The sequence below is a fragment of the Hyla sarda genome, chromosome 9 (genome assembly GCF_029499605.1).
Source record: "Hyla sarda isolate aHylSar1 chromosome 9, aHylSar1.hap1, whole genome shotgun sequence".
NCBI classification, from domain to species: Eukaryota; Metazoa; Chordata; class Amphibia; order Anura; family Hylidae; genus Hyla; species Hyla sarda.
In genome coordinates, this window is record NC_079197.1 from 6,771,059 (window position 1) to 6,784,227 (window position 13,169).

Below are 13,169 nucleotides of genomic sequence, written 5' to 3' on the forward strand. Positions count from 1 at the left end.
CAGTGAGGGTCCCTATATATCGGGATGGGCTGAAGATTAGACCAGAATGGTTTATGAAATTTTATTTAAGCCAAGGGGTTGCATGAAATTGCACTTGTAGATCCAGAAGACTTCCAGTTTATTCAAGACCTCAAAATGATTGGACTTGTTCTCCGGGACAGTGTCTATTGGAGTGACTGTGAAAGGTTTTGTTATCTCCTTGTGGGCTTGACTGCAGTGCCTAGACAGGCTATGTCAAAGGAAACAGGTCTTAATGTTCAATCAATGTTTGTTAATTCTGCATTGGAGTTTTTTGGGGGGTCCTACCTATATACTGTAGGCCACAACAACACTGTTTAAGGTAGATTACATAGTTAGATTCACATGTGAGATAGTATTCAATCTCAAAGTTTTATCCTGTAATTTGGGATTGGAATGACTGTCACTCATGGTCAGTCTCTTTACAGCATAGACAGCGATTCCTTCTGCACTGATAGCTCCCTGGTTTTCTGCAGTCCTTTGGTTTCAATTGTTGTCTCCTAAGCTGACTTGGAGCCAGTAGGTTTTTCAAAAGATGGTGCTCTTCTAAAAGTAATTCCTTTTTTGGGATTCTTCCTTTTAGAAAGTTGTCATTGGTGTTTAAGGGACCAGTAGGTCGTCGGGTGATCTGTTAAATGCCTCCTTGTATGCCTGGGATAGGACATGATCCGGATAGCCCCTATCACGAAATCTCTGCCTCATTGTTTTCGCTTCTCTTCTAAAATCCTCTGAATGTGAACAGTTCCTCCTGGGGCAGAGATACTGCCCCTTGGGGACCCCCCTTTTAGGGGACCTGGGTGGCAGCTCTCCCACCTCAGGAGACGGATCATGAAGGTCTTTTTATGGTGTATTGTACTTTTCAAAGTCCGATCCCAATCCTTGAAGATTTTGACTTCCAGGAAAGTAAAGAACAAGCCCAGAGTGTTGGTATTGATAGAATTCACTAGTTGTTCAAATTCACTTTTAGTACCGCTCCACGGGACAAACACATAATCTATAAATAGGGACCACATCAAAACCCAATCATAGAACATTTCCCTTTCATCACAGAACAAGACAGTGGTCTCCCCCCAACCTAGGGTAAGTTTTGCATAGCTGGGGGGGACCAGGGGCTCCCCATGGCGGTCCCCCTGAGTTGGTGGAATATACGGCCATTAAATAGGTGGAATATATGGCCATTAAATAGGAAGTAATTTTTAGTCAGGACAAATTCATTTTTTTTGGTTACTTTAGTGCAGTGGTCTTCAACCTGCGGACCTCCAGATGTTGCAAAACTACAATTCCCAGCGTGCCCGGACAGCCGTCGGCTGTACGGGCATGCTAGGAGTTGCAGTTTTGCAAAATCTGGAGGTCTGCAGGTTGGAGACCACTGCTTTAGTGCTTATCTTTCCTGAACCTGTGTGGCCATGTCCAATGCCAGCTCAACGGAGGGTGAAGGTTCCTCAGAGACAACTATGTCGCAGGATAGTATTGAGCAGCCCCGGAGGCGTTGCTGCTTTCACAAAAAATGTTTATAATGTATTTTGATGCCTTTACATTTTCTGACATTGTTAAGTGTGTTTTCCAACTGCAAAATTTCTTGGCGGTGATTTGCGCCAAAAAAACCCCTAAAGGTGCAAAATTGCGCCAAAGATCGATTGCCGCAAATGATGAATTACTGACTAAAGTTAAAATCACACACAGGACCGTGATTTTGAGAAAGTTGTAAAAATGACAGTGGAGAAAATGCGCCAAAGTATTGCGCCAAAGTTACGTAAAAAAAACACATAAATCCTTTGATAAATACCCCCATAATCTATAAATCGGGACCACATCAAGACCCAATCATAGAACATTTCCCTTTCATCACAGAACTAGACAGTGGCCTCCTCCCAACCTAGGGTAAGTTTTGCATAGCTGGGGGGACCAGGGGCTCCCCATAACGGTCCCCTGAGTTGATGGAATATATGGCCATTAAATAGGAAGATATTTTTAGTCAGGACAAATTCAAGAAGTCGTAGTACAAAGTATTATGTTCCTGAAAGCTTATGTACCTTGTGGTTAGGTAGTATTTGATGCCTTGAAGACCAATGTGATGATGTATTGATGAATACAGGGCTTCCATGTCAATGCTTGCCAATAGGGTGGTATCACTGACAGTAATACCTTAACATTCTTTTGAGTGAGTCCATGGTGCTAAGTAAGATGGATGGGTAAATACAAATTGTCTCAGGAACCTATTGTTGGCACCTTGTTGTTGTGAAGGAAGAAATACTAGAATGATAACACTATTGTGCTATTCTGAGACATTATTAAATGTTAGAAAAACCTGTCTTCTCATGAGCTTCATAGCTGGTCCTGCGTGTAGCTTAAATGTTAAGGTGTGTTTGTTTGTGCTAACCATTCATACAGAGTAACATAGTTAGTACGGTTGAAAAAAGACATACGTCCATCAAGTTCAACCAGGGAATTGAAGGATAGGGGATAAGATGTCTGACCGTGGGGGTCCTGCCGATGGGGACACACGCAATCTTGCATTCAGCACCCACCTCGGGGAGCTGCGCGTCATGCTGCCGGCTCACAAACTGCTAGGTGCCAACCACGGGGCCGGAGTATCGTGACGTCACGACTCCGCACCATGTGACATCACATCACACTGGAGCGGAGTCATGACATCACGATACTCCAGCCCCATGGTCGGCACCCACCAGTTTGTGAGCCGGCAGCATGGCGTGCAGCTCAAAGAGGTGGGTGCTGAATGCAAGATTGCAGGTGTCCCCAGCGGCGGGCCCCCCGCGGAAAGGGGATAAGATGTCTTAGGGCCGGAGTACCCCTTTAAAACATTGTATGGGCTATTTTCTATTTAAAGAAATACTGTTCATTATTTTAGAGAAAACAGTTCCTGCTTAGACCAAATCTAAAGCTGGCTGTTTTCTAGCCCTGACGAGTCTTCTCCATATTATAGGCAGAGGACATGTGATAATAGTCTAATACACATTAGATTATGTACAGCTAAGTCTTCTATGTATTATAAGAGCAGAACATGTAATAAAAGTCTGTTAGACATTAAAGGGGTACTCCAGTGGAAAACAAATGCATTAAAATCAACTGGTGGCAGAAAGTTAAACAGATTTGTAAATTACTTCCAGTACTTATTAGCTGCTGTATGCTCCACAGGAAGTTGTGTAGTTCTTTTCTGTCTGACCACAGTGCTCTCTGCTGACACCTCTGTCCATGTCAGGAACTGTCCAGAACAGGAACAAATCAGCATAGAAAACATCTTCTGCTCTGGACAGTTCCTGACATGGACAGAGATGTCAGCAGAGAGAACTGTGGTCAGACAGAAAAGAACTACACAACTTCCTATGGAGCATACAGCAGCTGATAAGTACTGGAAGGATTAAGATTTTTATATAAAAGTAATTTACAAATCTGATTAACTTTCTGGCACCAGTTAATTTAAAAATAAAAGTTTACCACCGGAGTACCCTTTTAACATGAATGTTTTATCCACTAACAACACACATAGATCTTGAAAATTAATTAAAATAAAATCCACATAAAGTCCAGACGGTTTTATTGTACAGTGGATATTAGGTTGGGGGACACTATACTGCGGTGACTATTGTCTTATTTGTTCCTGCAGTAAATAACAAGAAGAAGATCCTGCTCTTCTGCCTGTGCAGCGGTCTACTCCTGAGCTGGTGAGTGCAGCGCATACATCTCCTCCTCTATATCCTCCCCACACACTAACAGATGTAGATAGATGAGAGAGCATGTGCACAAGAGAGCGCATGACAAGGAGAGCAACTGCACACACATGAAAGAGGGAGAGTATATGCACAAGAGAGAGCGCATGACAAGGAGAGCAACTGCACACACATGAAAGAGGGAGAGTATATGTACAAGAGAGAGCGCATGACAAGGAGAGCAACTGCACACACATGAAAGAGGGAGAGCATATGCACAAGAGAGAGCGCATGACAAGGAGAGCAACTACTCACACATGAAAGAGGGAGAGTATATGCACAAGAGAGAGCGCATGACAAGGAGAGCAACTACACACACATGAAAGAGGGAGAGTATATGCACAAGAGAGAGCGCATGACAAGGAGAGCAACTGCACACACATGAAAGAGGGAGAGTATATGCACAAGAGAGAGCACGTGACAAGGAGAGCAACTGCACACACATGAAAGAGGGAGAGTATATGCACAAGAGAGAGCGCATGACAAGGAGAGCAACTGCACACACGAAAGAGGGAGAGCATGTGCACAAGAGAGAGCGCATGACAAGGAGAGCAACTGCACACACATGAAAGAGGGAGAGTATATGCACAAGAGAGAGCACATGACAAGGAGAGCAACTGCACACACATGAAAGAGGGAGAGTATATGCACAAGAGAGAGCACGTGACAAGGAGAGCAACTGCACACACATGAAAGAGGGAGAGTATATGCACAAGAGAGAGCGCATGACAAGGAGAGCAACTACACACACATGAAAGAGGGAGAGTATATGCACAAGAGAGAGCGCATGACAAGGAGAGCAACTACTCACACATGAAAGAGGGAGAGTATATGTACAAGAGAGAGCACATGACAAGGAGAGCAACTGCACACACATGAAAGAGGGAGAGTATATGCACAAGAGAGAGCGCATGACAAGGAGAGCAACAGCACACACATGAAAGAGGGAGAGTATATGCACAAGAGAGAGCGCATGACAAGGAGGACAACTGCACACACATGAAAGAGGGAGAGTATATGCACAAGAGAGAGCGCATGACAAGGAGGACAACTGCACACACATGAAAGAGGGAGAGTATATGCACAAGAGAGAGCGCATGACAAGGAGAGCAACTGCACACACATGAAAGAGGGAGAGTATATGCACAAGAGAGAGCGCATGACAAGGAGGACAACTGCACACACATGAAAGAGGGAGAGTATATGCACAAGAGAGAGCGCATGACAAGGAGAGCAACTGCACACACATGAAAGAGGGAGAGTATATGCACAAGAGAGAGCGCATGACAAGGAGAGCAACTGCACACACATGAAAGAGGGAGAGTATATGCACAAGAGAGAGCGCATGACAAGGAGAGCAACTGCACACACATGAAAGAGGGAGGTGTGATGTCCCAGCACAGAATATCATTCCACAGTCCTATCAGCTTGAGTCCCTGTGCTTCCTCAGGACTCACCTGCATTGTACCCCTATAATCTGTATAGTTGTATATCTTTGATATGGTCACATGGTTGTTAGTCACATGATAATGGTTGCCATATGTTAAAGTCACATGTTTTGTTGCCCAGAGATCACCAGGTGACCCGTAGTTGACCTATGGGCTCCTTGCTCCGCCCCTTTATAAGAGGGGGAGGTTCTACAATCTCTCTTGTGATTCATTCTCTGCTGAGGTCAAGTCCAGTCCAGACGTCTCAGGGTCAGTGTCCAGCACATCTGGAGGCCTCAAGCCTAAATTACAGCCACAAGTCAGTAAGTCAAGTCTATTATAGTCAGCGTGGCTGTGCTAAAGTCTGTCGGGGCCATCGCATAAACGGCTATCCGGCAGCGCAGACTGCTTCAGCTGCCCCCGGATAGCCGCCCCGTCATCCAATAGGAGCGGCGTGCGTAGCGACGTGATGGCGGCGACGGAGAGTGAGGATGCCGGGGAAGCAGAGGCCTTGCCGGAGCATCGGGGACACCCCGGGGACGCGGCGACAGCGATGGAAGGCGACGTCCAGGGCAGCGGTGACGAGCGGTGACGGTCCGGAGCGGCGGGGACAGGTGAGTATAACCTCCAATACCAGTGGTCTTTAACCCCTTAAGGACCGGGGGTTTTTCCGTTTTTGCATTTTCGTTTTTTGCTCCTTGACTTTAAAAAATCATAACTCTTTCAATTTTGCACCTAAAAATCCATATGATGGCTTATTTTTTGCACCACCAATTCTACTTTGTAATGACGTCAGTCATTGTGCCAAAAATCTACGGTGAAACGGGAAAAAAAATCATTGTGAGACAAAATTGAAAAAAAAAATACGCCATTTTGTAACTTTTGGGGGCTTCCGTTTCTACGTAGTACATTTTTCGGTAAAAATGACACCTTACCTTTATTCTGTAGGTCCATATGATTAAAATGATACCCTACTTATACAGGTTTGAATTTGTCGCACTTCTGGAAAAAATCATAACTTCATGCAGAAAAATTTATACGTTTAAAATTGTCATCTTCTGACCCCTATAACTTTTTTATTTTTCCGTGTATGGGGCGGTATGAGGGCTCATTTTTTGCGCCGTGATCTGAAGTTTTTAACGGTATCATTTTTGCATTGATAGGACTTATTGATCGCTTTTTATTCATTTTTTCATGATATAGAAAGTGACCAAAAATGCACTATTTTGGACTTTGGAATTTTTTTGCGCGCACGCCATTGACCGTGCAGTTTAATTAACGATATATTTTTATAATTCGGACATTTCCGCACGTGGCGATACCATTTATGTTTATTTTTATTTTTATTTACACTGTGTTTTTTCTTTTATGGGAAAAGGGGGGTGATTCAAACTTTTAATAGGGAAGGGGTTAAATGATGTTTATTCACTTTTTTTTTGCACTTTTTTTTTGCAGTGTTATAGGTCCCATAGGGACCTATAACACTGCACACACTGATCTTTTACATTGATCACTGGTTTCTCATAAGAAACCAGTGATCGATGATTCTGCCGCATGACTGCTCATGCCTGGATCTCAGGCACTGAGCAGTCATTCGGCGATCGGACAGCGAGGAGGCAGGTAGGGACCCTCCCGCTGTCCTGTCAGCTGTTCGGGATGCCGCGATTTCACCGCGGCTATCCCGAACAGCCCACTGAGCTAGCCGGCATGCTTTCGGTTTCACTTTAGACGCGGCGTTCAACTTTGAACGCCGCGTCTAAAGGGTTAATAGCGCGCGGCACAGCGATCAATGCCGCGCGCTATTAGCCACGGGTCCCGGCCGTTGTTAGAGGCCGGGCCCGAACCGCTATGACGCGGGGCCACGCCGTGGCCCCGCGTTATTGATCGGGAGTGGACACATGACGTTCCAGTACGTCATGTGTCCTTAAGGGGTTAACCTGCGGACCTCCAAATGTTGCAAAACTACAACTCCCAGCATGCCCGGACAGCCGTTGGCTGTCCGGGCATGCTGGGTGTTGTAGTTTTGCAACATCTGGAGGTCCGCAGGTTGTAGACCACTGTCCTATACTTTACATTGCACGGATCCCTCAACATACAATGGTTTCAACAAACGATGGTCCATTTGGAATGGATTATCATATTCGCGAAGTCCTGATATTCGCGGTAAAAATTCGCATTTCGAATATTCGCGCTCAACACTAGTTAGGAGGAGGAAACATGTTCTGAGCAGGAGGGTATTGGTACTGTCAGCCAAGAAGAGTGTAGCCAAGGCAGGGGCAGAACATGTGTCAAACGTACCAAACGTGGGCCTGCTGGTCAGGGGACGGCGAAGCTGCTGCATCTGCAGGCTTAACAAAAAAAGCCTTCCAGAGAAGGGGCACAGTAGGTGGGGGTATACCTGTCCTGTGGAAATACCATGTGGAAATTCTTTTCTGCTTTACCAGATGCAGAAAAAGTGGCACAATGTGGCAAACAGAAAGGGGGAGATTTATCAAAACCTGTCCAGAGGAGAAGTTACAGAGTTGTCCATAGCAACCAATCATATCGCTTCTTTCATTTTATGTAGGCCTTGTTAAAAATGAAAGAAGCGATCTGATTGGTTGCTATGGGCAACTCAGCAACTTTTCCTCTGGACAGGTTTTGATAAATCTCCCCCAAAGTTAAGGAACTACTCCCCTACATAAGCACATGGGGGGGGGGGGGGGGGGAGATTTATCAAAACCTGTCCAGAGGAGAAGTTGCTTAGTTGCCCATAGCAACCAATCAGATTTCTTCTTTCATTTTGCAGAGGCCTTTTACAAAATGAAAGAAGTGATTGGTTGCTATGGGCAACTCAGCAACTTTTCCTCTGGACAGGTTTTGATAAATCTCCCACATGGAGAGGCATCACAAGGCCTAGCTATGACTACAACCAGTCCACCACTCCTGCTGTCTGCTGACTACAACTACAACCAGTCCACCACTCCTGCTGTCCGCTGGCTACAACTATAACCAGTCCACCACTCCTGCTGTCTGCTGGCTACAACTACAACCAGTCCACCACTCCTGCTGTCTGCTGGCTACAACTACAACCAGTCCACCACTCCTGCTGTCCGCTGGCTACAACTACAACCAGTCCACCACTCCTGCTGTCTGCTGACTACAACTACAACCAGTCCACCACTCCTGCTGTCTGCTGACTACAACTATAACCAGTCCACCACTCCTGCTGTCCGCTGGCTACAACTACAACCAGTCCACCACTCCTGCTGTCCGCTGGCTACAACTACAACCAGTCCACCACTCCTGCTGTCTGCTGGCTACAACTACAACCAGTCCACCACTCCTGCTGTCTGCTGGCTACAACTATAACCAGTCCACCACTCCTGCTGTCCGCTGGCTACAACTACAACCAGTCCACCACTCCTGCTGTCTGCTGGCTACAACTATAACCAGTCCACCACTCCTGCTGTCTGCTGACTACAACTACAACCAGTCCACCACTCCTGCTGTCCGCTGGCTACAACTACAACCAGTCCACCACTCCTGCTGTCTGCTGGCTACAACTATAACCAGTCCACCACTCCTGCTGTCCGCTGGCTACAACTACAACCAGTCCACCACTCCTGCTGTCCGCTGGCTACAACTACAACCAGTCCACCACTCCTGCTGTCCGCTGGCTACAACTACAACCAGTCCACCACTCCTGCTGTCCGCTGGCTACAACTATAACCAGTCCACCACTCCTGCTGTCTGCTGGCTACAACTAGAACCAGTCTACCACTACTGCTGTCTGCTGGCTAAAACTACAACCAGTCCACCACTCCTGCTGTCTGCTGACTACAACTATAACCAATCCACCACTCCTGCTGTCTGCTGGCTACAACTATAACCAGTCCACCACTCCTGCTGTCCGCTGGCTACAACAATAACCAGTCCACCACTCCTGCTGTCCGCTGGCTACAACTATAACCAGTCCACCACTCCTGCTGTCCGCTGGCTACAACTATAACCAGTCCACCACTCCTGCTGTCTGCTGGCTACAACTATAACCAGTCCACCACTCCTGCTGTCTGCTGGCTACAACTATAACCAGTCCACCACTCCTGCTGTCTGCTGGCTACAACTACAACCAGTCCACCACTCCTGCTGTCTGCTGACTACAACTATAACCAGTCCACCACTCCTCCTGTCTGCTGGCTACAACTATAACCAGTCCACCACTACTGCTGTCTGCTGGCTACAACTACAACCAGTCCACCACTCCTGCTGTCTGCTGGCTACAACTATAACCAATCCACCATGAGCGCTGCTGCTGCTTCTTCAAACCAGATCTACACATACACAGCCCATGAAACCCAATAAAGGGATATATTTTTTGACTAATTCTAATTAGCTAATTCTTCACTGTTTTCGGTCACCAATTCTGTTGCAACTCCCAAAAGGGATAATTTTTGGAATTCTTGGAAAAAGCCATTGCGTCTTCCAATACCACTCTATGCATATAAACCCTGGCAGACATCTGCCAACAGCCAGGGATACTTAATGCAGCTTTATTATAGTGGTAAAAAGCAAACACAATCCACTAGTGCAGTGTTTCTAAACAAGCTTTTAGTTACCATGAGTTACAGCAGGTCGTCATAACTTAGCCTCAAAACCACTTTGAAACTACTTGAAGACATTTCTGGGTGGGAGAGCTCTGGTTTGGCATACATTCCCAGCCAGTTTTCAAGACTGGTTTTAAAGGTAAAGCACTGACTTTTAAAGGTAAAAGCACTTGAATAAAGTGATGTAAGAGCTGCTTAGTTTACACAGATAGGACAATGTCTTTGGCCAGTTCTGATTTCACCAGTTGCACTCAAAAGAGTTACTAGTTACTACCTTGAGTGCAAAATGCTGTAGTGTCCTGCGCAGGCTATATACAGCGTCTTATTGACCCATTGACATGTTAAAGGGGTACTCCGGCGGAAAACTTTTTTTTTTTTTTAAATGAACTGATGCCAGAAAGTTACCCAGATTTGTAAATTAATTCTATTTAAAAATCTTAATCCTTTCAGTACTTATTAGCTGCTGTATAATACAGAGGAAATTCTTTTATTTTTGAATTTCTTTGTTGTTTTGTCCACAGTGCTCTCTGCTGACACCTCTGTCCGTGTCAGGAACTGTCCAGAGCAGCATAGGTTTGCTATGGGGATTTTCTATTGCTCTGGACAGTTCCTGATACGGGCATCAGGTGTCAGCAGAGAGCACTGTGGACGAGGCAAAAAAGGAATTCAAAAAGAAAAGAATTTCCTCTGTGGCATACAGCTGCTAATAAGTACTGGAAGGGTAAAGATTTTTTTAATAGAAGCAATTTACGAATCTGTTTAACTTTCTGGCACCAGTTGATTTAAAAAAAAAAGTTTTCCACTGGGGTACCCCTTTAAGGAGGGACCTTGCATGGAATATACCCATTTTCTAGTCAGATATAGCAGGTATTTGTCATAGGTGATAGATGAGGGTCCCCAATTAACTTTCTTTAGGTCACTTTTCTGGTGTGTTTACAGTTTGCGTTGGAAAATGTCTTGTTGCACACGGCAAACATATTCGTAGACCCCAGTCAACCAGTGGGAGGTCAGACATATGTAATTTTGGCCTCTGGTGATTTTTGACTGGGTTTGCATTTTTGTGGTGGTTGGAATAATGCAGACTTCAGTGCTATCCGGACAACACAAAAAGTATTAGAGCCTTATCTCAGTCTTCTTAGGAGATAATGGCCGGCATTTATCATTGTAGGTGTAAGTGAAGCATTTATCATTGTATGTGTAAGTGAAGCATTTATCATTGTAGGTGTAAGTGAAGCATTTATCATTGTATGTGTAAGTGAAGCATTTATCATTGTAGGTGTAAGTGAAGCATTTATCATTGTAGGTGTAAGTGAAGCATTTATCATTGTAGGTGTAAGTGAAGCATTTATCATTGTAGGTTTAAGTGAAGCATTTATCATTGTAGGTGTCAGTGAAGCATTTATCATTGTATGTGTAAGTGAAGCATTTATCATTGTAGGTGTAAGTGAAGCATTTATCATTGTAGGTGTAAGTGAAGCATTTATCATTGTAGGTGTAAGTGAAGCATTTATCATTGTAGGTGTAAGTGAAGCATTTATCATTGTAGGTGTAAGTGAAGCATTTATCATTGTAGGTGTAAGTGAAGCATTTTTCTACACCTTTTTTTTGTAGCTGTAATGTGTAGGAGCAACAAATTTATTATATGGTCACAGAGCACTTGATACATTTTGTGCAGGTCACATTTTCTGAAATTTCTCTCTTCACATACACCAAAAAGCTAAGCTAAGTCTGGGCTGGTGTCGTTTTAGAGACTTTTCAATGGCTTTGCGCCTTTTTTGCCCCTTTTCACAAAAAAGACGCAGCTGATAAAACCCTTCTATATCATGTGTATTACCAAAATCAGTGGATTGCAGCTCAAAATCAGCAGAAATGTGTAAACCAAAAAGCGCAAAAAAGGCGCAAATAAACCCTGCTTGTGCCTTTTTTGCGCCTTTTGTAGACACAAAAAAACAGTCTAAAGACAATGATAAATGTCGGCCAATGACTCTCACCCTTTTGTTTGTATTGCAGGTTTACATTAAAGTCCACCAGATTGTTTCTAAGTCTACCCTGTAAGTTACAAAGGTCAGTGCATTCTTTTTTATAACTTTATAGTAATAATTCCATTTTATTTCACTATATTATCACCGTCTAACAGACCCCACAAATTACACAAGACCCACAGAAGGACTTTGTGTAAGTTTGTGTGGGTTATGTGAATGGTGGAGAGAGAGTCAGAGGGTTTTTCTTCCTGAGGAAGAACAACAATTTGTTCCGAACGCTGGGTGTGGGCTGAGTGGGTCGTGACATCACAGCCATGCCCCTCATGAAGTCACGCCACACCCCCTCAATGCAAGTCTATGAGAGTGGACGTAGCAGCCGCCGCGCCCCCTCCCATAGACTTGCATTGAGGGGACGGGACGTCATGAGGGTCATGGCCGGGATGTCACGACACCCGTAGCCCTCACCCAGCGTTCGGAACAAAATGTTCTGAACGCTGGGGCAGTGGAGCACTCCTTTAAACTACAAACAAAAGAGGAGAGGATCCGCTCACCCTTTCCACGATGAGTCCAATAGTCCCAGGCTGGCCAGGTGCACGGGGCGCGATAGCCACAATCACAGTGTATACTGAAGGAAGTAACTCCCAAGGGGAGGGAACCAGCACTCCAGATTCAAGTCAGGATGTAGTAAAACATGCAAGCTTTATTTTCATCTTCTTAAAAACATTACAAAAAGGGGGAGAAAAAAGAATAAAATACCATGGAAATAACGACGCGTTTCAGATGGCCCCTTGATAAAATAGCATGGAAACACCAACGCGTTTCGGGAGGACCCTTGATAAAATAGCATGGAAACACCAACGCGTTTCGGGAGGACCCTTGATAAAATAGCATGGAAACACTGACGCGTTTCAGAAGGACCCTTGATAAAATAGCATGGAAACACTGATGCGTTTTGGGAGGACCCTTGATAAATCCATGCTATTTTATTCTTTTTTCTCCCCCTTGAATTAAAATAAAGCTTACATTTTTTACTACATCCTGACTTGAATCTGGAGTGCTGGTTCCCTCCCCTCGGGAGTTACTTACTCCTTTAAACTGTGCTAGGCCGTAGGCCGGTAAATTTTAGCTTTTTATTGTAGAAATCAAGTTTTTGACAAAATATAGTCTCTTCCTTGGCTAGCTGAAATTTATGCTAAATCATCCAGTAGCATAAGGAGTGCAGAGAGGCCCCGCAAGATATCCAGTAAAAATAATGGCGCCATCTATGGTTGTAATATCTTGTTTATGTCTCCACCCCGCAGTAACAGCCCAGAAAGAAGATCTCCTTTAAAATTTTTCCAAGATGTTAAACTTACAAGGTAACAATTCCATCATTTTACATATAAATCTTTCTCTTTTGCAACAAATTAATTTCTAATTCTTACTGAA

General features: G+C 44.6%; 1 protein-coding gene across 10 annotated transcripts in view; it reads left to right on the top strand.

Moving 5' to 3' along the window:
• The window catches only part of LOC130291102 (histo-blood group ABO system transferase-like), a 55,960-nt gene that overhangs the window by 20,582 nt on the left and 22,209 nt on the right, over positions 1-13,169 (top strand). For 7 of the 10 annotated variants that reach the window (XM_056539513.1, XM_056539508.1, XM_056539514.1 and 4 more), the window contains exons 3-5: positions 3,644-3,701; positions 11,770-11,823; positions 13,043-13,099. In XM_056539513.1, the coding sequence (XP_056395488.1) occupies positions 3,644-3,701; positions 11,770-11,823; positions 13,043-13,099 (169 nt within the window). Of the gene's footprint in view, positions 1-3,643; positions 3,702-5,103; positions 5,185-5,422; positions 5,497-9,408; positions 9,899-11,769; positions 11,824-13,042; positions 13,100-13,169 lie in introns of those variants that run through there. The other 3 variants (XM_056539515.1, XM_056539518.1, XM_056539517.1) reach the window with 3 other exon arrangements.